This window comes from Terrapene carolina, unplaced genomic scaffold (assembly GCF_002925995.2).
Source record: "Terrapene carolina triunguis isolate 2854851 unplaced genomic scaffold, T_m_triunguis-2.0 Scaffold93, whole genome shotgun sequence".
Lineage (NCBI taxonomy): Eukaryota > Metazoa > Chordata > Testudines > Emydidae > Terrapene > Terrapene triunguis.
Window position 1 is genome coordinate 15,847,053 of NW_020664444.1, and position 26,662 is coordinate 15,873,714.

Below are 26,662 nucleotides of genomic sequence, written 5' to 3' on the forward strand. Positions count from 1 at the left end.
TTTTCTCAAAGTTTCCTTCTTGTTTAAATAGTTTTTATAATATACTTATTTGTCCAATAACATAACATTTGCATCACTTTCAAGAGACAAAGGACACACACAAACAGGACATCCACATTTCAGGTTTAAAAATATCTGGCATAAATGCAGTACAGGATGATGACATTTTCTTAACTTAACAATGTTATTTCATTAATAATATTCAATATAATTAAGGTACACAGGGGTTGTACTGGTATCTGTTGGCCCATGAAATTAGGTACTTTAACTATGGACCAGAACAAAGTGCATCAACAATTGGACACTACTTCTGAAGTCCTCCTGGTATTGTGGGACATTATGAATGAATGGTAATGAAGGTCACTCACTGCATGTGAGAGAGCCTTAATACATGCTGAATTTCAAGTACACTTTTATTTCACCTCTTATGCAGTGTCACAATACAGCTAATTCACAGAAAAAATTACATTGCATGCATCTTTTCTGTACAGCTTGTGTGCATTGTGTATTGTTTACATGAATCTGTTTTTCACTTTTGTTGTTCTGTTTTCCAGCTTCTCTGTATTCCTCGCAATAACATGCATTGGCAACAGGTCTGGTCAGTCTTTCTCCTTATTCTAGCTGTGCTTGTCTTTGTTGATACAGTATTGCAGATTTACTGTAGTTCCTTCTCTTCCAGTTTGTCATCCACTTCAACAAGCAGTTTGGAAAGAAGCCCTTTTGGTGTGAAACAAATAGATTCAGCAGCTTTGACTTCTGCATTTGTCATTGGTGATCATCTTTGGCCTTCTGACCTTACTATACTTTATTTTAACCTTTTAAGAAGGTTTACTGATGTGCCGTCTTTTTTTAGTTTAAGCCTAAAAATAACTGCCTATTACATCGGAGCTAATATCTGGTGCAGAGTAATGCAGCCCATGTGAGCCGAGGACTTTACTTTGACTGATTACAAGCCAGTTTATTAATGCTCAGGAAACATAAGTTAATGTTGGTTTTCTTTGAAAAAATGCATAATTGAAAGGTCTTGCAATGTAAAAGAAAGAAACATCAAACTTAGAAAGCTGCCAATTAAGGAAAGTATGACTTTAAGGAAGATGTGATGATTCTGGTTTTCTGGTCTTGTTTTAATAAAATGGTCCACAGAATCGGCAAATGTGAACTTCTTTGGATAATAACCTAGCTGGTTGCGTGCCTTGTCTATTCGGAATGTGTGAGTCACAGCAATGTTCCGCACCTACGAGGCAAAAGAACCAACAGTCAAAGAGCTGCATACATTCCAAACTGTGAACAAAACTCTGTTATGTGAATGGTAGCACAACAGAATATGAAAGAAAAGCAAATTCTCAAATTAAAAATAACTTTGGGCCAAACTGTACACTCTCATGGACATACCTCACATTCTCCTTCAAATTGTCCTCACAAATGGAGGGTCTTGGGAGTCTGTAGAGAAGGCAGAGGCTGCTATCTTCCAGCCTTTTGGACTCTACACAGGGTGCTCAGACCCTCTCCAGCAGCATCTCGCTGTGCTGTTGGTCAGGCACCCTACATCCATCCATCCATCTATTGTACTTCAATGGCCCCACATTACCATAATATCAGAGTGCCCACAATCTTTAGAATATTTATCTTCACTACACCTGAGGGGAGTATAGGGAACTGAGGAAAGACTAATGACCAGATTTTTAAAGGTATTTAGGCATCTAAAGATGCAGATAGTCACTTAGTGGGATTTTCAGAAGTGCCTTGGCACCTGGATGCTTTTGAAAATCCCAATAGATGCCTATCTGCATCTTTAGGTGCCCAAATACCTTCAAAAACTGACCCTAAATTGGCTTGCCCAAAGTCACACAGGAAGTCTGTGGCAGAGCATGGAAATGAACATGTATCTCCCAAGCCCTGGCAAGTGCTCTGACCACTGAACCAGCCTTCCTTGTGACTGTGTCTCTCCCATCTTTTGAAGAGGTGGAGAGGGGCAAGTGCTGAGAAATTAAAAATGTAAGCAGCATTATGGTAGGCTTGGGATGCCCTAATGGAGATCTGTTGCATCAGAAGGGAAGATTTCTGTGGCAAGTGGTTCCTCCCACTCTTGGTCCGGGCTCCAGGTCCAAACCATGCAGTCCCAACCTTGTACTTAATCCATTGAGAAGATGGATTGGAAGACAATGATGGCCTGGGGGTGGTGCTTCTTGGCACCACACATCTCCCTAAGTCAGATCAGAAGATCTTCCTCTTGCAGAAATAGTGAAGATGATCTTCCCTATAGCAATTTTTAGCTACTCACATGAAGTGAAATAATTACTTGTCATTTTACCAAGAGATTGTTGAGATTTGTTTCTTTTTTGTCGCAAATTATTTAGCAATGTTTAATTACTGGTACAGACTAAAACCATTGCTTCTTATTTGCTTGTGTTTTCTAAAAATAACTTAATAATTACATTTTCTTGGGAATTATTAAATAACAACATAAATAATACAAGTGTGTTTAAATGGACAGAAATTATTTAGGCATCATATTTCTAATAACAAATATACCATATGGCCCAAATTGTGGCTGGCATTTATTTTTTCCATGAAAACTGCAGGTTAAAGACAGAGCACAGACGGGGAGTTTTATTCTTTGACTTGTGTGAATTCTTTGTGAGCTTACTGTAACATTGTGCCCCCAGTATTAATATAACATGCTTCCTGCAAATTTTAATGAGATATTTTATAAAGATACATATTTTACCTCATTTCTGGTCAGCAAAGGTGTAAATTCAATAACTGGTTTCAACGCCAAGTGCAGATATTCCATTGTTGTGGCTGTGAAACAGAAAGTTACTATTTGAGATAACAATAGTAAACCACTAAAATATTGTAATTTTAGTATAACTGTTCATGTAGGTAATGTTAAAGAAAATTTAAATTGCTAAAGAACGGTGGACAAAATAATTGAAATCAGTAGCACTACTTGCTTCAGTAAGATGGGTTGGATTGTTGCTATTTTTGTACCATAAAGTAGGGGCCTACTTGGGATTACTTATATGAATAAAGGGTTTGTATGATTGGATGTAGGCCTGGTAGATTGATTAAATAACTACAAGACTTTGGAAAACATAGTGATAACAAGCCATTGTAGGTTGGATTCTGCATTTGTTTCACACCCGAGATTCTCATAGATGTCAGAGGGAGTTTGGGATGTACAAGATGCAGAATTCAGCATTGCAAGGAAAACATCTAGGGCTGTCAAGCAATTAAAAACATTAATCGTGATTAATTGGATGATTAAAAAAATAATTGCAATTAATCAGGCTGTTAAACAATAATAGAATACCATTTATATAAATATTTTTGGATGTTTTCCACATTTTCAAATATATTGATTTAAATTACAACACAGAATACAAAGTGTACAGTGCTCACTTTATATTTATTTTTATTATAAATATTTGCACTGTAAAAATAAAAGAAATAAGTGAATTGAAAAATACTAATACAAGTACTGTAGTGCAATCTCTTTATCGTGAAAGTTGAACTTAAAAATGTAGAGTTATGTACAAAAAATAACTTCATTCAAAAATAAAACAATGTAAAACTTTAGAGCCCACAAGTCTACTCAGTCCTACTTCTTGTTCAGCCAATCGCTCCGACAAACAAGTTTGTTTACATTTGCAGGAAATAATGCTGCCCGCTTCTTGTTTACAGTGTGACCTGAAAGTGAGAACAGGTATTTGCATGGCACTGTTGTAGCCGGCATCACAAGATATTTACGTGCCAGGTGCGCTAAAGATTCATATGTCCCTTCATGCTTCAACCACTATTCCAGAGGACATGCGTCCATGCGTTCTGCTCAATAATGATCCAAAGCAGTGCGGACCGACATGTTCATTTTCATCATCTGAGTCAGAAGTCACCAGCACAAGGTTGATTTTATTTTTTGGTGGTTCGGGTTCTGTAGTTTCTGCATCAGAGTGTTGCTCTTTTAAGACTTCTGAAACGGGGACGGCTCCAGGGTTTTGGCCGCCCCAAGCAGCCAAACAAACAAACAAACAAACAAAAAAGCCGCGATCGCGATCTGCGGCAGCAATTTGGCGGGAGGTCCTTCGCTCCGAGCAGGAGTGAGGGACCGTCCGCCGAATTGCCGCCGAACAGCTGGACGTGCCGCCCCTCTTCGAAGTGGCCGCCCCAAGCACCTGCTTGGTAAGTTGGTGCCTGGAGCTGGCCCTGTTCTGAAAGCATGCTCCACACCCCGTTCCTCTCAGATTTTGGAAAGTAGTTCAGATTCTTAAATCTTGGGTTGAGTACTGTAGCTATCTTTAGAAATCTCACATTGGTACCTGCTTTGCGTTTTGTCAAATCTGCAGTGAAAGTGGTCTTAAAACAAACAACATGCTGGGTCATCATCTGAGATTGCTATAACATTAAATATATGGCAGAATGCGGGTAAAATACAGAACATATAATTTTCTCCAAAGGAATTCAGTTACAAATTTAATTAACACATTATTTTTGTAAACGAGCATCACCAGCATGGAAGCATGTCCTCTGGAATGGTGGCCAAAGCATGAAGGGGCATACGAATGTTTAGCATATCTGGCACGTAAATACTTTGCAATGCCGGCTACAAAAGTGCCATGTGAACGTCTGTTCTCACTTTCAGGTGACATTGTAAATAAGAAGCGGGTACCATTATCTCCCGTAAATGTAAACAAACTTGTTTCTCTTAGTGATTGGCTGTACAAGAAGTAGGACTGAGTGTACTTGTAGGCTCTAAAGTTTTACATTGTTTTGTTTTTGAGTGCAGTTATGTAACAAAAAAAAATCTGCATTTGTAAGTTGCGCTTTCATGATAAAGAGATTGCACTATGGTATTTGTATGAGGTGAATTGAAAAATACAATTTCTTTTATTATTTTTACAGTGCAAATATTTGTAATAAAAATAATATAAAGTGAGTGCTGTACACTTTGTATTATGTGTTGTAATTTAAATCAATATATTTGAAAATGTAGAATAACATCCAAAATATTTAATAAATTTAAATTGGTATTCTATTGTTTAACAGTGTGATTAAAACTGCGATTAATTGCAATGAATTTTTTTAATCACGATGAATTTTTTTGAGTTAATCGCGTGAGTTGACTGTGATTAATTGACAGCCCTAAAAACATCAATTTCAGAGTATACAATGAGGCCAAAGTTTTTTACCTGTAATTTCTTACATTCATATTGTGAACTTTACCTCTATTCAGGGAGCCTGCACAAGCCTCATAGAACCCTTAATTCCCATTTAAGCCCCAGTGAGATTTTAGGTGAGAGTTAAATGATGGATAAATCTTGTGTTGGCTCTCTTCATACGGGTGAATTTCATCAGTACGTGTCATATAAACCAAATTGTCACAAAGCTAGTGAACAATTACTTTTGGAATTGCACAATTTAAAACTGTTCAATCTTGCATTTTACAAAAGTGTCATGGAAATAAAAACTCAGAGAAAAAGTAAAAAAGCAAAATTAACCAATGCATGGCATTCAGATAATATGGATAGGGGAGCAGGATAGACAGAAAGATAAATAAAAATATTTTACCTGCTACGTAAACAAAGCAAGTAGGAATACGTATCCATGGTGGACTGCAACCTAATTTTTCAAACTGAAAGGGATTAAAAATAGTGAATAACAAAAGAGAAACTAATAAATGTACGGATATCAGTGCAGAAAGTGTATATGGAAATATTTATAGATAAAATATAAACCTGGATGTTCTTTTTCAAATCAGTTTGTTGTTGTTATTATTATACCATTTTTCTTCTCAAAAAGATTCCAAACATAATTACATGAGAAATGTAGGAAATTACATTTATCTGAAATAGCAGTGTATGTGAGAAAAATGCATTTTGTATTCTTTGATCCTAATCCCACAGTCATGATGCACTGATTTCTCATTTTACAGTGTTAAAATGTTATGGTTTTAGTAAATCATTAACAGTAAAGTGATTAATGGAAAAATTATTTGTATTACAGAATAACAGCCTGAGCCTACATTCTTTGTGAACCCAAAACTTCCACTGGTGTCGGTAGGAAGGAAGGATCAGGCACTAATCTGATAAAATAAATATACCAAGAAGGTACCTTTCGCTTATTCCGGTACACATTGTCCTGACTTCAGTTAGTTATTAAGCCTAACATTTGGAAAGGTGCTCTTGAACCTGAGATGAGCATGCAAACCCCCCAGTGTGTACACAAAAGTTGAACTTGTATACATACAAAGGAATGGTGGACCGCATGCAATTCCCTGATATATGCATCCATATTTGCATATACAGTTTTCAAAATGTGGGCCTACAGTTTTTCTACATTCATTGTATTGTATTTGAAATAAATATATGTATTACATACTAGTGGAGTTATCCATTCAAAAAGGTTGACATTCTTGCCATCATTTATGTAGTATGCCTGACCACTCTGTTAAAGAGACAGAGAAAAGACAGCTTAGTAACATGATACTGTGCGTGGAGTGACATTTTTTCATTCTCTCTTTAAATATCAGTACTGATTTTGTAAATAATATAGGAACATAAATAAAAGTGTATATATAGATCAACAGGTTACCCAAATTCTGTTTCAATTAACAACTATTCTGTATAAAGTACAACTGATTGCCACAACACTGATTGTTTTATTTTGGTTAATAACCCGCTTCACTGTAAAATTGCTTATTACAAGTTTATTGCTGGTAAAATGCTATTTTACTGTGATTCCCAAACACAGTGAAATTGATTCTAAATTGACACTGTAATAATGTGTGCCTTCTTGGAACACACAGGAAATATTAGGGTTATATTCTGTTCTTAGTTACACTGGTGAGACCCCATTGAAGGCCAAGTGACCGTACTTGTGGAAGTAAAGTTTGGCCTATTACCTTTTTCCTGTTAATAGCTTCACATATAAAACCCAAACACTAGTATATGCTTTGATAGTCTTACCAATGTACTTTTCTTTTTTAATTAATTATTTTATACAGAGTAAAAATTTGTGCTAACAAGGAAGAAAAGACATGCAACAATTTTTTTTTTTAAATAGATGCACTTGTATTGAGTGTGCAGAGCTGGTAGTTTGCATGTGCAAATATATAGGTAAAATCCGGCAGCAACACATATAGTTAAGGTTGTCTAAGACTTTCTTTCCATAATTAAATACATAGGTCCTGACTCTGCAAACTGATCTGCACGGATTGTGATATTAGCTGGAGTGCTAGTTTCACAACAGCCATTGGCAGCTACTTGGGGAGGAAGGGACTATCTCAAACCACCTTCCCCATCCTCAATCCCACTCCTATAATGGCCTCTGTGTATAGCGGGGATTAGGGTAAAACAGCCCCAACTCCATTCTCTAATTGTATATTACTCTTTTGCTCCTGTTGGAGAAATAATAATAAAGATAATTTGGGGAGAGTATTTTCCTGCTGGTGGACTGTCTTCACTATGTAGTGCACTCAGTGTTCTCTAGTGCCACCAAAGTAGCTGGTACTTCATGGCAATAGATAGATTGACCAGATGAGGGAAAGAAAATATCAGGATACATTGGGGGGGGGGGGGGGGCCCGCCGGCAGAGCAAAAAAAAAAAAAGCCGAGTCCTGCCCCGGCTGAGAAAAAACAAACAAACAAACAAAAAAAACCCCCACAGTGCTGCCGGCGGATATCGGGACAAAATGCCCGAAATATCGGGACGGTCCCGATTTTATCGGGACATCTGGTCACCCTAGCAATAGAGTAGGGCAAAGGCCATGCACAGGAGGACCATGATGTGAGCGTTAAGAGCTAGTACCATGGTTCTGTTCTGATTATAGCTATTTTCATTTTAAACTTATATCAAACTAGATAGGGTGTTGCAGTTGTTTTTTTCTTTTTACTTACAGCTATATAATTCCTCTCAGAGGTAAGAGCCACAGCAGCCAGGATATGAGCTTGTACAAGATTCTGTACATGAACCCAGTTCATTTTGGCAGAAGGGTCCCCAAACCTGAAGCGAAACAGCCCCTTCTGAATATTAACCTGCAAAAACATACAAACAGGAAATCCTTGCAGGATGTGGCTTAATTTTGCACATAAAAAGAGTACATCAAACAAAGCCCAGTCCTTCTCCCACTGAAGTCAATGGGAACTTTACCACCAACTTCCATGCCTCCAGGATTGGACGCTTAATCAAAAATGAAAAAGGTTGCTATTTACTAAGGGGATGTATGACTCAAATACTGTGCTTGAGACTTCTAGTTTAGATTGTCTTTTTGTCATTTATTAGAACAGAAATCGAATCAAATACTGTGGCCAGATTTTAAAAATAGATCTGGATAATTTAATAACATGTTAATAAACAAAGCTAAAAGTAATCAAATATCATGCTCCAGAAAGTAAGCCGATCACTTAAAACAGTCAGGAGGGAACATCCTCATCCCCACCTACAATGTTAGACAATTTGCTAGGTGTATTATTGTGAGAAAGGGGTAACTTTCTTCAGAAGCACTAATAGCCTCTAGGAAAGTTACTGGACTAGGATTAGTAGTCTGAACGAAAATGGGAAATTATAGAATCATAGAAGTTTAAGACTGGAAGGGACCTCAAAAGGTCATTGAGTCCAGTCCCCTGTATTCAAGGCAGGACTAAGTATTATCTAGGCAATCCCTGATAGGTGTTGTCTAACCTGCTCTGAAAAATTTCCAATGACATAGATTCCACAACCTCCCGAGGCAATTTATTCCAGTGCTTAACCGCCCTGACAGTTAGGAAGTTTTCCCTAAAGTCCAACCTAAACCTCCCTTGATACAATTTAAGCCCATTGCTTCTTGTCCTATTCTCAGGTTAATGAGAACAACTTTTCTCTCGCATCCTTGTAACAACCTATTATGTACTTGAAAACTGTTATGTCCCCCTCGGCCTTCTCTTCTCCAGACTAAACAAACACAGTTTCGGCCTTCTTTTCTCCAGACTAAACAAACACAGTTTCGGCCTTCTCTTCTCCAGACTAAACAAACACAGTTTTTTCAATCTTTTCTCATAGGTCAGGTTTTCTAGACCTTTAATCATTTTTGTTGCTCTCCTCTGGACTTTTTCCAATTTGTCCACATCTTTCCTTAAATGTGGCACCTAGAACCGGACACAGTACTCCAGCTGAGGCCTTATCAGAGCAGAGAAGAGCAGAAAAATTATTTCTTGTATTTATGCTTATGAAACTCTCATTTCTAGAAGATACTTCTTCTTGTTCTACTGTGTTTCTATTATTTGTCTTTTGTTAAGGAACATCACCAATTTAGGGCCAATTACTGCTCTTTGATTCTCCAGTTGAAGTTATTGGTATTGGGACATTTGTGAGTGTATTTTAGCACAGTGTTATAAGTACATAATCCTAACTCATTGTGTTGCAAGAACTCATTATGATGCAAGCATTGTCTCTTGTTCTGAGGGCTGTCCCTTTTTTTAGACCCAAATGGATCTTCTTTTACACAAACCTGCTGCTATCTCACTTTAATTATTGTGAATTATTTATATTGTAAATGCTAAATCATTCAATTGAATTTACTGAGAATTATATAGGGTAAAGAAATTAACCCCACATTGTTTAAAGTGTTCTCTGCTCTCTTGTCTTCTTGTGGCCTTGTGCCACATTAATGTGTGGAAAGGCCATATGTATTTCATACTGCATATATGTCTTCTATTATTTTCTGTAGGTTTCAGGTGTGTGTGCGCTATATGCAGGAAAGGGGCCACTTGCATAGCAGCTGTTACATGAATCTATAAATGGTCTCACATCAGTGCATTATTTAAACATATGCTACTTTCTCTAGCATTCTTATATAAATTACATATGGTTTTGTATTATGTACATCCAAAAAGGAACAGCAGATTTGCCACCTGCTTTACTGTCCTAAGTGAAATACTAGAAAAGAAGTTTCTTCTGCTAAAGTTCTGGGGGTTTTTTAAATTGGCTTCATGCATATCTATAAGTATTCTCCTGGACAGTACAACTGAAATCAGTTAAACTACAAATGGAAAACAGCTGGTGACAGGCCTGATATTTGAGGAGGCACTCAGTGACACTCCCCATGCCCACATGCCCTTGACAGTTCCTTTATGCCAGTCCCCAGGCTCCTTTTAAGTCCTGGAATTGCTAGCAGCCTTCCATTGCACCCTATGATCCTTGACCCCTGCCACTCTGCTATACACAATGTGGCTCCCTCTGGCTTCTGGTTGTCATGGAGATATCACAGGTTCTGTTAGAGGTAGCAGTTTTGAGTTGGGAAAGGCAGAGTTAGGATGTCACAAGGGGAGGGCATTTAAAACCTGAGAGCTTTAACAGGGAGAAGGAGTGGGGGAATGAGGGAGCGTGTAGGTCAATGAAAGGGGGAAAGTAAGGAGATTTGGGATTCAGCCAGGGGATGGAGAAAGGAGGTTTGAGGGTCAGTGAAGGGAGACTGAGGTGGAGCTTGGGAGCAGTGGGGAATGGAGAGGAGAGTGAGAGGGTTTAGAGGGCAGTGAAGAGTTTTAAGAAGGAAGAGTGAGAATGTCTGGGGGAGTGAGAGGTTTGATAACAATGAGAAGAGGAAGTAGGTGGGGCTTGGGGGATTGTGAGAGAAGACAGAAAGGGGATTTTTAGGGAATAGTGAGGGGAACAGAGGATATGCAACAGAGTGAAGGGAAGGAATATCTGAGGGAGTTTGGGAATAATATTTGGGAATGAGGGGATTTTGTAGCAGTGAAGGAAAGGAGGAGTAAATATTTTTGAGTGCAAATGGAAGGGAAGTGAGGTGATTTGGGAAATAGTGAAAGGGAGACAGGATGCGCTTGTGGCTAATGCACTGGAGTGGGACTAAGGAGATCTGGGGTTTATTCCCTTTGTGTCCTAGGGCAAGTAACTTACATCTCTCTGTGCCTTTATTTCCCATATGCAAAATGCGAACAAATACTTCTTTACCTCATAGGGTTTTGTGGCAATAAATCCATAAGTATTTGGGAGGCACTCAGATACTCTGGGGCCAAATAAGTACTAATATATGTATTAAATAGACAGCGGATTGAGGGGAAAGTGTGAGGAGGTCTTCGGAGCAGCGGATGGGAGTTTGGGGGAAGTGAGGAGGAGGTTTTGCAGAAATGAATAGGAGTTGGGAAAGTGTTTTTGGGCAATGGCAGGGAAAGGAGCGTAAGGCACGTTAAGGACAAATGAGGGGAGCGTGTGAAGAGATGTGGGAAGCAGTGAGGAGGTTTGCAGATCAGTGAAGAGGATTGAGGATTGTGAGGAGAGAATTTCCAGAAATGAAAGATAGGAGAAGATTGAAAGAGAAAGAGAGATTTGGGGTACTTTGAAGACCTTCAGAGAGGGTGGGTTGGTTGGAGAACATGAGGAAGGAGAGGGTTAGGGGGCAAGTGGACAGAGAATGAGGGGTTTTGGAGGTAGTTAGGGGGAAAGTGAGGAAATTTGGGATCACTGAGAAGAGAGTGAAGGGGTTTTAGGCAGAAGGAAGGATTGGAGAACACAGGAAAGAAAAATGAGGAAAGGGAAAGGTGGGAAAGGGAAGGGACAAGTGAACTTCGGGGAAGGAGGGAAAAAGAGGAGTCAGCTGAAAGCAAAAATGGTGAAAAATAATAAACTGGTATGAAAGAATCAGAAAAGAGTCTTGAAGACAAAGGAGAGCTGCAGGAAAAGCTGTAGATAAAATAAACAGAAAATTTAAAAAATATTGAACAGAATGAAGGAAAACAGAGGTTGAAAAAGAAAGACACACTACAGAGAAAATGGGAAAAAAGGAACAAAATGAAGAAGCCATAATAAGTTTATATATATATATATTATATATAAAATTTAATTAGAAAATGTTGTAATTAAATAAATTACATACACTACCCCATCCCATCATTTATGTCAAATATGTGGCATATACAAATTGTATATAATAGGATGGTGTCACAAAAAGGTTTTATTACCATAATTTTGGGATGGTTATGTTACTCATGAGCGATCAATCCACGAGTGATTTATGTAGATCACCTCACATGAGTATCGATAAAACTATTTTACCACAACACACCAGCATGTGTATTTTATATGCCATATGTTTTACAGAAAAATTACTTTACGGCTATCTTGTACATTTTATTGGAATGATTTGTTGTATCTCTCCATCTCTGAAGTCAAGTTTCTTAGTTTGCATGAGACCAGCTGTACAGGAATAACTTTCTCACCCCAGTTTCTAAATCTATCAATCATGCATCACGCCTGAACCCTACATTTTAGCACAACCCTCCCCTGCTCCTGTGAAAAATACAGATGTTAGTTATTCAGAGCGCTACATAACTTTAAAGAGTAATCTGCCCTCAAAACAAGTGACTTGTAATCATGCACACTCTATCTTCTTAACACTATAGTAAGCCAACCACCTAAAATAAAGCAAGAAAAAAAAAGTAAACATGGGCACCTCTGCTTGCCCTTTAGTAACCTACTGAATTAGAAAGTATTTCAAACTCCTTAGCCTGATTCATTGGATAATGAAAGTCGTTAATGGTTGATGCTGGAAATAAGATATTTTGCTGTATCATCTTTTATTAATATTTTAAAACTTATGAGTATAAGTTGCATAGTGAAGTCTGAAATATATCTGGATCTGAATCTATTACAGTACAAGCTCTAAACTACCGGTATTTCAAATCAATGTACTAATGCTGAGTTTACATTTGCTTGCGATGAAGAATGACTTTATTGACTATTTTTGTACCTACCGTATAGTCTTTAAAGATATATTTTCTCTGTAAAGCATGTGCTATTTTATTAATTGTAATGTCTTAAAAAACTAAGAGCAGATTATAGCTGTTTCCAGACAACTAGCCAATTAATCTATGACATTAATTATAATAAATGCTATTGTATATTAATGAAAAGTTGTACTGATAAAATAAAATAAAATAAAATAAAATAAATACTGCTACTCGTGGCAGATGTCTTTGCTCTCCTGGTCCGTAGATGCCTGGTGGGCGAAGAACACATGTACGGAGCTTATCACCTCCTAGGATATATGATAAAATGTGATTCTCAAATGACTTTCATATTACATTACAGGTACTTTTCATAGGCTATGAAAATCCAAATGCATATAAAATAAGGGCCCAAAGCTGTAGCCACTCCATGTGCAGAACTTACTTTGAAGTAAATGATTTTCATCTTCTTTTAAAAAAGGAAATTAAATTAGTACTTGTGAAAGGTGCTGGCTTGATAGCCCCCCAAAGTTTATTTCTTTATCCACAAGACAGACAGTAGCAATATAAAAATTCACCAAACTGCCTTGCCAATGTGCTTCAAACTCTGATTTGGAGGGATTCCCTCTAGCAGTTACTGAGTATTTCAATCCCTTGTCCATACAGTCTTTGATCTCTGCATTAAGATAGCCAAAAAGAATATCAATTGTGACAATATTTTTTGTGATGTGAACTAGTATCAAATAAAAATTGGAATAAGCTCACCAAACTAATTTTACATAAACCACGAACCACGATCAGGAAGCACTGGCTTTCAGTCACTAGAGATATGAGCTGGATTTGAACCATTAATTTATAGATGGAAGGCTTCGAATATTTGGCCCAATCCTGCTTCCATCGAAGTTGATGGCAAAACTATCATTGACTTTTATGGGAGCAAGATTGTGCCCATCTCCCTATTTTCCCACAGTACATTGGTGATCTAGTTCAGTGGTCTCCAAAGTGGTGTGCGCGGCAGGAGGAGCGCTTTTTTTTTTCCTTCAGCAGTTTGGGTGGGAGTCCGAGTTTTTTAAATTTTTTTTGCTTCAGTGCGGCAGGGGGTGCGTGCTCAAAATTTTTTTACTGATAGGGGTGCGCGATCAAAAAAGTTTGGAGACCACTGATCTAGTTCATCATATCAGAATAATTAAATTCTTAATACACTATCACAAGACTTTGATGAAGTGAAGTACCTAATCTTGATATAGCATTAAATCCAAGTTTCATGTTTGAAATGTTTAACTGTATTTAAAACTGACTGAACCATCTTAGGTTATGTCTACACTGCACTTTTGTCGTTAAAACTTTTGTCGCTCAGAGGTGTGAAAAAAAACACACCCCTGAACGACAAAAGTTTTAACAATGAAAAGTGCCAGTGCTTCGTCAGTGGGAGAGGCTCTCCCCTTGATGAAGCAACTGCCCCTTGTTAGGGGTGGTTTTATTTCGTCACCGGCAACAAAGAGAGGCCACACTGCTTACCTTACAATGGCACGGCTGCAGTGGCACAGCCCGCATCATTGTAAGGTGCGCAGTGTAGATATAGCCCTAATCTGCTAAATAGCTATATAATACATATGACACGGAATAAGTTTTAGAGAGACAAGGTGGGTGAGGTAATATCTTTTAACATTCATGGTATTATATTAGCCACTTGTAGTACTTTGCAAGTATCAGATGAAAAAAGTCCTTTCTGGAAATTGTCCACAGCTAAATTTAACTCAGTGTCACCAGGTCACATGGTATCATGTTGCACTTTACATTGATTTGTATTAAACTGTTAGTTATAGTATCTCACAGGTGAGCTCAAGTGTTCAAGTGTATAACTGACTCCCTCAATATGGAAAACTCTGGGAAGCCCTAATAAATAATTCCAGAATAAATATCAAATGCCTTCTGCAAAGTTTAATTTATAACTGTAGAACTAATGTTTTAATCAGCATTCATATTTACTTATGTTACACAACACTTTCAATATGAATCATTTAAACAAGGTTTATTTTTTTAACTCTTCTATCCCTTTAAAGAAATGCTGGTATTCAAAAGTAAGTGTTGTATTATATATATTGTAGAAGTTGTAAACATTTTAAAATTATTTTTAGGGAAAATGTTTTAATTTTCTGGTATTGTGCTTTCTGGTATCTTTCTATAAATCTGTGAGTATAAGAACATAAAACATAAGAATGGCCATACTGGGTCAGACCAAAAGTGCAGTATCCCGTCTTCCGATAGCAGCCAATGCCACATGCCCCAGAGGGAACAAACAGAATAGGCAATCATCAAGTGATCCACCACCTGTCGGTCATTCCCAGCCTCTGGCAAACAAAGGCTAGGGACACCATCCCCGCCCATCCTGGCTAATAGCCATTGATGGACCTATCCTCTGTGAATTTATCTAGTTATTTTTTGAACCCTGTTATAGTCTTGGCCTTCACAACATCCTCTGGCAAAGAGTTCCACAGGTGGACTATGTGTTGTGTGAAGAAATACTTCCTTTTGTTTGTTTTAAACCTGCTGCCTATTAATTTCATTTGGTGACCCCTGGTTCTTGTGTTATGAGAAGGAGTAAATAACACTTCCTTATTAACTTCCTCCACACCAGTCGTGATTTTATAAACCTCTATCATATCCCCCCCCTTAGTCATCTCTTTTCCAAGCTAAAAAGTCACAATCTTATTAATCTCGCCTCATACGGAAGCTGTTCCATACCCCTAATCATTTTTGTTGCCCTTTTGCAAACCTTTTCCAATTCCAATATATCTTTTTTCAGATGGGGTGACCACATCTTCACTCAGTATTCAAGATGTTGGTGTACCATGGATTTCTATAGAGGCAATATGATATTTTCTGTCTTATTATCTATGCTTTTCTTAATGATTCCCAACATTCTGTTAGCTTTTTTGACTGCTGCTGCACATTGAGTGGATATTTTCAGAGAACTATCCACAATGATCTTGTCAACTCGAGGAAAACACATATATACACATGTCAGTTAGATATGACATCAGGAGAAGTAATAAATCCCAGTATGGTGTTAATGGCTGAAGTGAATTAATATTAATTGAAAAGTACCTGCTACTGGAGTTCCATTAGCTGCTAGTACCATTTGGTCAGCAATTGATTTGGTCTTGGAATAATGATCAATATGCTAAAATAAAAATAAGAGCAAATATTATGGTTTTGCTTAATTACATCAATATGCTCTGTAAATGACACAATTTCTGTCAAACTGGTTTCTTGTCATCAGCTCTGTAACAGCTTCTCAAAATTAAGAAGTTGTGGGGGTACTAATTTAGGGTAAAATGCCTAAATTATTGTTTTATAAGTGAAGCAGACAGGTTTGCCTATACGAATCTGGATATCCAGTTAACTGTAGTCCATTTGAAGAAATATTTTAAATCTTATAACAATGTAAAATATTGTTATAATAGTGTTACTCAGATTTTAATTGCTTAATATTTTTAAATTTGAATGTGTTTCTGTAGTAGTAGAAAAACCACTCAAAATATTTATGATTTTTTATTGTACGAGTTAATGATTAGGTGAGAATTCTTGTGTTTGCTTTTCTTGTAGTGTGAGCTTAATTTACTGTGGCTAGGTCTACACTACAGCGGTGTTCCGACCTAAGATACGCAACTTCAGCTACGTGAATACCGGGGGAAAGCCGACCGCTGCCGCGCTGCCGCCGACTCCGCTGCCGCCTCTTGTCGAGGTGGATTTCCGTAGTCGACGGCAGAGCGATCAGGGATCGATTTTACCGCGTCCTCACGAGACGCGGTAAGTCGATCCCCGATAAACCGATTGCTACCCGCCGGATCGGCGGGTAGTGAAGACGTAGCCTGTGTGTTTACTTCCCCCCCCCCAAGTTATTCAGAATAACATTATTAAAAACTATTTTGTCTGCCCATTTATAGTGTATGAATCATAGTGGTAGCTAGGCACTGCATTATATCAAGAGAAGTATTTTAATGGAAAGAGAAGATAGGAAAAATAAAAATTTACATGAACTGACAATGTTTGCTTTCTTATTAAAGACAATGATCCCATAATAAAAAGTGCAGTTTTTCCATTTCAGCATTCACTTTGAAAATAGATAATAATATTTGACCAGAGAGAAAACAGATAACAGGTATATAAATAAAAATAATGAATATAAAGACTCAGTTAGACCCTAATCCATACAAGGGGACCTTTATATCCTTGTTGATCTGTATTAACTACAATGGGACTCTGCATGAGCATAAGGGCCCTCATGGATTCCTTTCTACAGTCTGGGCCTTGATGGCAAAGTATATACTAATAGTTACTTAAAATAATTACGTTGGTTCTCAAATGGTGTCTATATACAATTTTAAAAAACAGAAGATTTTTCTTTTTTCTTATCCTTTTGCGTCCAATGTTGTTCAGAAATAACAGAGCAAAGCAATACAATAGAGAAAACATGGAACAAATAGTATAGGCAAAATACCTTTTCTAGTGGAAAATATGGCACACTTTCCTCATCGCCATCTTCAATGGGATTCCCTCCAAAGACCACGTTCACTGTACTAGTATATATCAATCTGGGGATGTTCTGTTGTTTGCAGACTGCAGTGATATGCAAAGTAAATTATTTCAATAGAAATTGGAATAATAAGAAAATAAATAACCTAGAACATAAGAATGGCCATACTGGGTCAGACCAAAGGTCCATCTAGCCCAGTTTCCTGTCTTCCGATCTTGGCCAATGCCAGATGCTTCAGAGGGAATGAACAGAACAGGTAACCTACATGAACAGGAAATAAGCTTTTTCTAAAACAACAGTCACATATATTATAAGAGTAATCTTTCCATTTTAGGATTGTTTGGGAATTTATAATAATATCTTACATTTATATACTGTAACTCTATGCATTTCAAATGATCCCAAGTTCTTTATAATTTGGCATCACATTCTGACTGAATATCCTGTAATTGAACATTATGGTTTTGTAGAGGGCTAGAACTTTTCTGTTAGGAGAGGGGATTGGGCCTCAGTTAACTACGATAGAAGTAGCACAACTACTCTAATGCCAGCCCACTATATATTCACAAGCTAGTAGGATGATAGCAGGAAGAACTGCTCTTAAAACTAGGAAAATAGTTAATTCCTTCCAAATAAATGAATGCTAATTCTTGTGTCAGACTAAACATGCTAATGAAAAGCTACTGCCAGGTTGCAATCAAGGGGTAGAACTGTTCCTCCTTTTTTCTGGCTTTCCTACAAACCTCTGGAGACACAACATTCTGTAAGTCCTCCATGGCTGGAGAGGGTGTTGAGGAGCAGTGTTTAAGGATCCAGGGGCATGATCTCCATGTTTGAGCAGATATGCCCTTGATTGTGGCCCCAAATACTAACCTCCACTCAGCTCTTGAGAAGAATAATCTGAGGGTAGAGGAACAAGCTGTACAAGGGGTCACAGACAAGCAGAATATGGGTACAAACCAATCATGTTTTTGCAGCATAAATGTCATTATATTTTGGAAATAAAGAAGAGAGGTATAGAAGCTGAGCCACAATGCAATTCAGTTTGAAAAGCCATATCTGGAAATGAGAGAATCTGAAAATTGTTTATCATAATTTTCCTGAGATTGTTGGTAAAAGACTAAAATTTAAGAAAAACAAACATGAGTTTGGGTAAGGAGTTTCCAGGTACAAAGTAAAATAAAAGGGAAGCTTTCACTTATGTGGATATCTGTAGTCTTAATAGGGTAAAGTGATAATAAAAGTAATCCTGGCACTCACAGAGCACCTTCTATGTGATAATATAAATGCCTTTTTCATACATTGAATAATTGTTTCAAATCTCACAACACCCATATGAAGGAGAGAGGTATTATTATATCCATTTTACTGATAAGAAGTGGCGAGAGATTAATAGTGTCATCCTGATGTGAGGGTATGCTGGTGGCTTTGTGCAGAGGGTGCAGGAGGTGGGGAATGGCATCTCTGAAATGGTCCCAGCTTTTCCCGAGTGAGGGGTTTGGGATGATGTAGGATTGGGGCTAGTGATCATGTTTAGTGTTGTGCATGTGTAAGAAATTGCAGAGTAATCATGTTTGTGAGAAAAATAAAATATAAAGTAACTAGAAAGCTGGGAAAGAGCAGTTTGAGCTGACACTAAACCTGCACTGATGGGGGAGGAGAGTTAACATGGAAATGAGAGACTAATACATATGTATAAAAAAAGATAACTAAAAGTTATAAATAAGTTTATGTAAAAAGGGAGGTTGAAGCTGTGTTGTCTGGTGCTGGAGGCCACTGTGATGGCACAGTGAGCTTCCTACTTGTGAGTCATTGATCATTACTTGCTGAGGGTTTTGCCTTAATAAAGATTTGTTAGATCCATCTGCTGAGCAAATGAATCTCAGTCCAACAGTACATGGATCCTCTGTTAATTTAATTCTGTGAAAGAGGTTTGTGTGACAACACGGCTAGGGAAACATAGGGTCCAGTGGCCTTTATGGAGCAGCCTACTCTGAAGCTTGGGTGGGATGAATATAGATTCCTCCTGCTTGCCCCTGCACAGTTCTCCAGCACCCAGTGTGGCTGTTTGGCTTTAGTGTCTTGGCCAAGTTTACACAGAATGTCTTGAGACAGAGTCAGATACAGAACCCAGGTGTGCTGTCTTAGTACTGTGTGAAACAAATTACATTTTCCATATAAAATATATACTAAGAAATAGTTTAACTATGCCAAATAGCTTTTACTAAATGGTATATTAGCTTGCCATACCAATACACAAAGAGACATCTAGATACATACCTTCAATTATGAGTTTTGTCCCACCAACATTTACAGATTCAATCTTTTCTTTTTGTAGCTAGAAAAAGAGAGATTGTACAGTATCTGAATAATCTCAGGCCTGGTCTACACTAGGACTTTAATTCGGATTTAGCTGCCTTAATCCGAATTAACCCTTCACCCGTCCACACTACAGAGCCAGTTAATTCGAATTAAAGGGCCCTTTAAATCGATTTCTGTACTCCACCTCGACGAACGGAGTAGAGCCTAAATCGATTTTGTTAATTCGAATTAGGGTTAGTGTGGACGCACACCACCGAATTACTGTGTTTAAGTTAATGGGGTAGTGTGGCCGCACACCACCGAATTAATGTGGTTTAAAACCGAATTAAGGTGCTTAGTGTGGCCGCGCACAATCGAATTTATACAACCTGTTTCCCAAATTCGAATTATCTAAATTCGGATTAATCCTGTAGTGTAGACATACCCTCAGACTTTACATTCAGTCTTAGAGCTGGTCTGTCAATTTTTAAAACAAAAATTGTTTCTGGGAATAATTGGTTTGCATCCTGTTTTGATGTTTTTGAAACAAAAAGCTTTGTTTTTTCTGTTCAAAATGACTTTTCATTTAAAAATGTAACAATGTATCCTAAAACAAGCATACAGAAAGGAGGATTTTAAATATACATGTTACAGTAGGAATTCAATGGTCAGTTGTCTGTATTCAGAGATATCTATTCAGTGAATTTGTGCTGTACAGTGACAAAATAATTAAACTATAATGTCTAGCAAAGATGATTATGTTGCTGTTTTAATTAAAGTGCTGGGGAGTATTTTATTTTATTCAAGGCGGCTTGGGTTTTTTAACCCTCAGTTTCTTTCTAAGGATCATACATCAGGGACAAGTTTTCTTAGCTTTGACAATATTTGAATGACAACCTACTAATTGTGGACAGTTGCGAATTTAAATACAGCAGCAATTGTAATAATTTAATTCAGGTTTCAATCTTCCCATCAACTTAGCTGGAGTATATTATTTCTGTTTTTTAATAGGTATATTTATATTTATAAATGTAAGTTCAGAGATTGTGGGGAAGACTTAATTACGGTTATGATATGCACTCAGTGAGATTTGGACATAAACAGTTAAGCCTCACAACAAAATTGTGAGGTAGGTAAGTATCATTATCCCTCTTTTACTGAGGGCAGAACAGATAGGTGAAGTGACTTGCCCAGAGTCACACATTGAGTCAGTGGCAATGCTGTGAATCCTACTCTCCTGTCTCTCAGTGCAGTGCTCTAACCCCTAAACAGCACTTCACTGACACTTCCTAGCTGAAAGTCCTTGGTTGCTCCCAGGTTATTTTTGGAGCCTCAGATAGTGAAGTCACTTCCCCATCCCCAGTACAAGAACACTAAAGGAACAAATTCACTATAACTAGAGCTGCAGTTTGTACACAGCAACACACTGAATCAACTTGAGAATTTCATTCTACAACACTTTCGTATAAGCAGGATTTCAGTCTATCTGAGTTTGTGTTCTCTAGTCTTCCCTTTCTGGGAAAGACTGTTAACACTAGAAGGCTATGGCAAGACAACACTGGTGCCATCTAGAGTCCTTAGCTTTCTTTGATTCCCTTCAATCATTTAGCTTGAATGTCTCTGGGTGGCACTGGTCTTGTGGTCTTGCATCTGAAGAAGTGAGGTTCTTAACCACGAAAGCTTATGCTCCCAATACTTCTGTTAGTCTTAAAGGTGCCACAGGACCCTCTGTTGCTTTTTACTGGTCTTGTAGGTTGATTATCTTGTAGGGAATGGAAAACAAGCAGAGGTCCATGCTGATTCTTTTATCTTTGACAATAGCCTTTTATCCTGTTAAACATGAAGTTTTGTTAACTCATTTTAAGACATTAGCTGGGAAGGACAGTAGTGTTCCTGACTGGATTAATTCCTACCTGTCTGGAAGGTTGCAAAGGGAAGTAGTGTACAATTTATGCTACTTATGTGGGGTTCTTCAAAGCTCAGTTTTATTAGTCTTCCTTGTCAGTGTATATAAGAAAGAGAGGGAGTGTGTGTGTGTGTGTGTGTGTGGGGGGGGGGAAAATCACAAAGCAGTTTGAGTTGCAGTGTTAAAAGTTTGCAGATAACACTGCTCTGTGTCTTGTTTTCATAAGTATTGGACTTGGGGTGGTAACTATGATTTCCCAGTAGCTGCCTGAGACCGGGATATGGAGGAGAATAAGCTGGATACATTCAATCTTGATAAGATGGAACTGATAATAGTGATTTGGTTGAAGGATTTCGAGGTTATCACAGGGGTGATTCCTGCCCCCTTTATTGAGGAGATTTCTTCGATTTTTGTTCAAGATTTGCAATGCAGAGGTTCCCTTGGATTCCTGTTTGCTCCTTGGAACTCAGGCGGCCAGGAGTACCTACTCCCATCTGCACTCAACTAGGTGTTTGTGACATTTTTTAGGATCTTGATACAGTGATTTACAGTCATCATTTTAGATTGAATTACTACAGTGCACTTTACAATGAGCTGTCCTTGAAGTGAGTTGGTATTAGCAAATGGGACTTATTACATCTGTTATTTAACAGATTCCTGAGCTTCCTAATCACTACACAGTAAACAATTCAAAGCTTTGGTTTAGATCAATACAGTTCCATATTTTTTGTGCCTAGGCTATCTCTCTTCATTTTATCTGCCATGACAGTTAGGATCAGCTGAGACATGCTTTAAATAGGATGGAGCTTGTGGGAGGTTATTCTTGGGGGAGGTGATTGAAGCTGGAATTTGTAGCCTCAGCAAGTCTGAGGCTAGGTCTACACTACAGCGGACTTCCGACCTAAGATACGCAACTTCAGCTACGTGAATACCGTAGCTGAAGTTGCGTATTTTAGGTCGGCTTACCTGGCGGTGAGGACGCGGGAAAGTCGACCGCTGCCGCGCTGCCGCCGACTCCGCTACCGCCTCTTGTCGAGGTGGATTTCCGGAGTCGACGGTAGAGCCATCAGGGATCGATTTTACCGCGTCCTCACGAGACGCGGTAAGTCGATCCCCGATAAACCGATTGCTACCCGCCGGATAGGCGGGTAGTGAAGACGTAGCCTGAGAGAATCTGAGTCTTTTGGTGTTTTGGGGACAATACAAGGACCTTCTCTTCATTCAGGCATCTGCCTGATGTGGTAGGTAGACAAGGTATGAATAATGTGGAATAAAAAAGGAGTAAGAAGGAGTGGGAGGTAGATTGTTTATCTGTGGAGATTATTATTTTTCTAGCATGATAGAAGATGATTTATTTGTATTGATATAAGTTTTAGTAACATCAGGTATGTGTCCTGAGATCTACAGAAGGGAGCATTTTATAAGTTTAAAAAATAATTACAATAATCAGTAAATTTACTGTTTAAATGTACATTGATGGAACTATTTTTCTGATATGCAGATGGTGTTGAATATATATAATTATTTGCATTGATATTTGATTCTTACTTGTATTTGGGTAAACTAAAATATAATTTGTTTCTTGATCTTGTACAGCACAGGTGCAGATTGTTGCACAGATAAATGCAAGGTTAAATGTGATGCACAGAACAGGGAGTCCAGAGCCATCCAATCCCAAATAAATGTCAAGTTACTCTGCCTAATAGTAGCAGTAGAACCAAGCTGGGGAGTGTGATGCTAAGCGCTTCATTTCCATGCTGAGGATCACATATAAGCCACATCTCTTCAGAAATGCTTGTTCTCTCCCCATCCTGCACTTTTTTAACCGGTGCTCTTGATAGTAAGGAAGAAGATATGCAGAAGCTTTGACACTATCAATTATTGTGGACAGCTAAGCCTAGTGTCAGGGGGTAGCCGTGTTAGTCTGTATCTACAAAAACAACAAGGAATCTGGTGGCACCTTAAAGACTAACAGATTTATTTGGGCATAAGCTTTCGTGGGTAAAAACCTCACTTCTTCAGATGCATAGAATGAAAGTTACAGATGCAGGCATTATATACTGACACATGGAGAGCAGGGAGTTACTTCGCAAGTGGAGAACCAGTGTTGACAGGGCCAATTCAATCAGGGTGGATCTAGTCCACTCCCAATAATAGATGAGGAGGTGTCAATTCCAGGAGAGGAAAAGCTGCTTCTGTAATGAGCCAGCCACTCCCAGTCCCTATTCAAGCCCAGATTAATGGTGTTAAATTTGCAAATGAATTTTAGTTCTGCTGTTTCTCTTTGAATTCTGTTTCTGAAGTTTTTTTGTTCAATGATAGTGACTTTTAAATCTGTAATAGAATGACCAGAGAGATTGAAGTGTTCACTTACTGACTTTTGTATGTTACCATTCCTGATGTCCAATTTGTGTCCATTTATTCTTTTGTGGAGGGACTGTCCGGTTTGACCAATATACATGGCAGAGGGGCATTGCTGGCACATGATGGCATATATAACATTAGTAGATGTGCAGGTGAATAAGCCTAGTGCTTAACTTACTTGTACCCATGCACAGTCACAGTTCTCTCTTGTGGTAGGGCACAATTAAGTATGTGCTCTGTACAAGGATTTGCAGGATCAAGGCATCAGAATAGTTTACAGACCACTGGTTATTAGCACAGGGTAGGGAAAGGTGTGGAATTGATTATTATAAGAGCAGGCAACTGTAGGAAATTACACTCAAATGTTAACTTTCAATGAAAAACTGAGTAATCAATCTGAGATGAAACATGCAAAGAAGTTTTGAAATCTTACACTTTTGAACAACACTGGGTTAATGCCATTTTAGACAATGGCTTAAATCTCTTCTTATTATCCACAGCTCAAATTTTCACCACTCAAAGTTAGAAAAGTTATATGTCTTAACTATCACTGTAAATAAAACTTTAAGTGATTGATAGAGGCTGGATATGGTCACTAATATGATAATCTATTCATAAATAACTGGCAATTTACAAAAAGACAAACATTTCAAGAAATATTTTTGATAGGTAGCTCTTTAAAACTATGATGTTCAATATATTGTGTTCTTGATCCTGTGAGTTCTTAAAACTGTGCACAACAGGCAGTGAGAGAGGTTGAGTGGAAGCTACAGATGGACATGAGTATGTTTAAGCATGAGACTTAATCCTCTGCATTGAGCAGACGTTAATATAAGCACCTTGCACACAGGATAAGAACAGAGGTGTGTTGTGGGTGGTGAATTGGTGTACCTGAGAAGAAGATGGACTTAAGTAAAAAGCCTGGTTATTGGGAGACCTGAGTGCTGGGATAGGAATTTGCTCTTTTCATCGGAGTGCTTAGAAATCTGAAATATAGTGCTATGATAACCACAGGTCTCACATGCTAATTTAATGTTGATTCTATAAGGATTCAGATAGAAAGACACATGAGATAATTGTACTCACTTGCTCTAGTCCTGACATTCCATATGCAGCTGCATGAAACACACAGTCAGCCCCTTCACAAATTGCAAATAGGGCATCATAATCCCTCACATCAGCCTGCAATATGTATGGAAAGATATTTTGAATCTGATCACAAAACTACAGTTTAGAGTTTACCATGAAGCTGTTATTACCCATAAAATGCATGCATGAAATTGTGCATACACTTGTGATAAATAAAGGGTGAGGGATAGCTCCCTTTGATGGACACCCAGCCAGCCAGCCAGTTAGTTGTAAAATCCCCCTTGGTAGCTGACAAAAGCATTAGGTGTAAGCACAGAGGTGATCCACAAGCCAAAATAAAAAATAAACCTGATAGCGTCTAACTAAACATTCCCTATCCAAATTATTTCTTTTAGGTATGGAAGATATTTTTTCATACCTGGTTCAAACCTTACACAGCATTCCTGCTGCAGTGCTTATAGCATTGCTGCTCTGTGTCCCCAGCCCAGAGAACAACAGACAAAGGGAAAGTTTCTTTTCCCATTTTAAAAAGTTCTAGCCTTCCCATTGTGTCTTTTGGTCAGGTGCCCACTTTTTTCTTTACCTGGGGACTTTTTAACCCTTTACAGGTAAAGCAAGTAAAGAACAGCTATCAAGAGGTATTTTACAGCTAACTGGCTGGGTGGGTGTCCATCAAAGGGAGCTACCCCCACCCCCCTTTATTTATCACACTTGTGGAAGCCAGGGGCTGAAAATCAGGCCCATTTTAATACTTTGTAATTATATTATAACAACTTTCTTCCAAGGAGAGCAATACACTTCACAAAAATTAATTCCTTTAGCTTTAGAACACCCCTGTGAAATAGGGAAATATCATACAAATTTTACAGATGGTTAAATCAAGGCACAGATAGGTGAAGTGACTTGCTCAAAGTCACAAGGAGAATTATTTGTAGAGTCAGGAATAGAACCCTGTTCTAGGCACCAGACTTCATTGCTTTCTCACTGTAAGTACAGTAGTTCACATGTTTTTTACAGTCTATTGTTTAAAGTGCTGTGGGAGTTGTGGAGGAGTCTTACTTTTAAAAAGGTATTTGACATTATTTATGATTGAGTGTTCTGGGTTTTGAAAACTGTCCTGCTGAGACACTACGTAAAAACCAAACAAATTAACTTAATTTGATTGTTGTGAACATGTATTTTTATCATACCTGGATAAACACTACTCCATTAGGAATTTCCCAAATGGGCTCTTGTATATCTAACAGAACAACCGAGGCTCCTGATTTGGCAAGAGCACACCCCAAATTATATCCAAAGTATCCTCCACCTCCTGTCACTACTGTGTTCATGCTTCTTTTACTCAGTGCTCCAGCATGTCGGTTCAGATTACAGTCAGATGTTTGGCTCCAGGGGGGCACTACCCCATTAGCTATATGTTTTGGGTCATGTCTACAGCATGCGATGCGATTTTCTATCACCAGACACACAAAACATTTTTTTTCCCATGTTGAAAATTGCTCCATGGTGCTCTGGGATGCAGATAATTCCACTAACTTTCATGTTAAAAAGCTCCATTCAGGGCTGCAATGTTTTTCTTTATCTTAACCTGTTTAGACGATATAAAGATAAATAATATTAACCAGTCTTTCCAAGTCAAAGGGTAATCAATATAAAAGCTTATTTATGTTAAATCTGTATAGCTTTCGTTTGTTTACTTTGCTTTTACCATATTTGTAACATTATACAGATGTAAAAATGGTGATA

General features: G+C 38.1%; 1 protein-coding gene across 1 annotated transcript; it reads right to left on the reverse strand.

Annotated features, from left to right (window-relative positions):
* Positions 1 to 982: 982 nt before the first annotated feature.
* Positions 983 to 26,458, reverse strand: SDR42E2 (short chain dehydrogenase/reductase family 42E, member 2). The gene is made up of 12 exons (XM_024204728.2): positions 26,359 to 26,458; positions 26,107 to 26,327; positions 24,914 to 25,009; positions 19,537 to 19,594; positions 17,221 to 17,339; positions 15,825 to 15,900; positions 12,945 to 13,027; positions 7,893 to 8,030; positions 6,376 to 6,441; positions 5,566 to 5,629; positions 2,729 to 2,802; positions 983 to 1,234 (listed from the first exon to the last, which is right to left on the reverse strand). Exons 1-12 carry the CDS (start codon positions 26,456 to 26,458, stop codon positions 983 to 985), a joined length of 1,347 nt encoding a protein of 448 aa, XP_024060496.1.
* Between the last annotated feature and the right edge of the window lie 204 nt (positions 26,459 to 26,662).

Coding starts and splice junctions, on each gene's coding strand:
- SDR42E2 (XM_024204728.2), bottom strand. CDS start 26,458: ATGAAAGTTAGTGGAATTATCTGCATCCCAGAGCACCATGGAGCAATT. Junction 13,028..15,824: donor TAATGGAACTCCAGTAGCAG/GTACTTTTCAAT, acceptor CATATATCCTAG/GAGGTGATAAGCTCCGTACA. Junction 2,803..5,565: donor TTGCTTTGTTTACGTAGCAG/GTAAAATATTTT, acceptor TCTGTTTCACAG/CCACAACAATGGAATATCTG.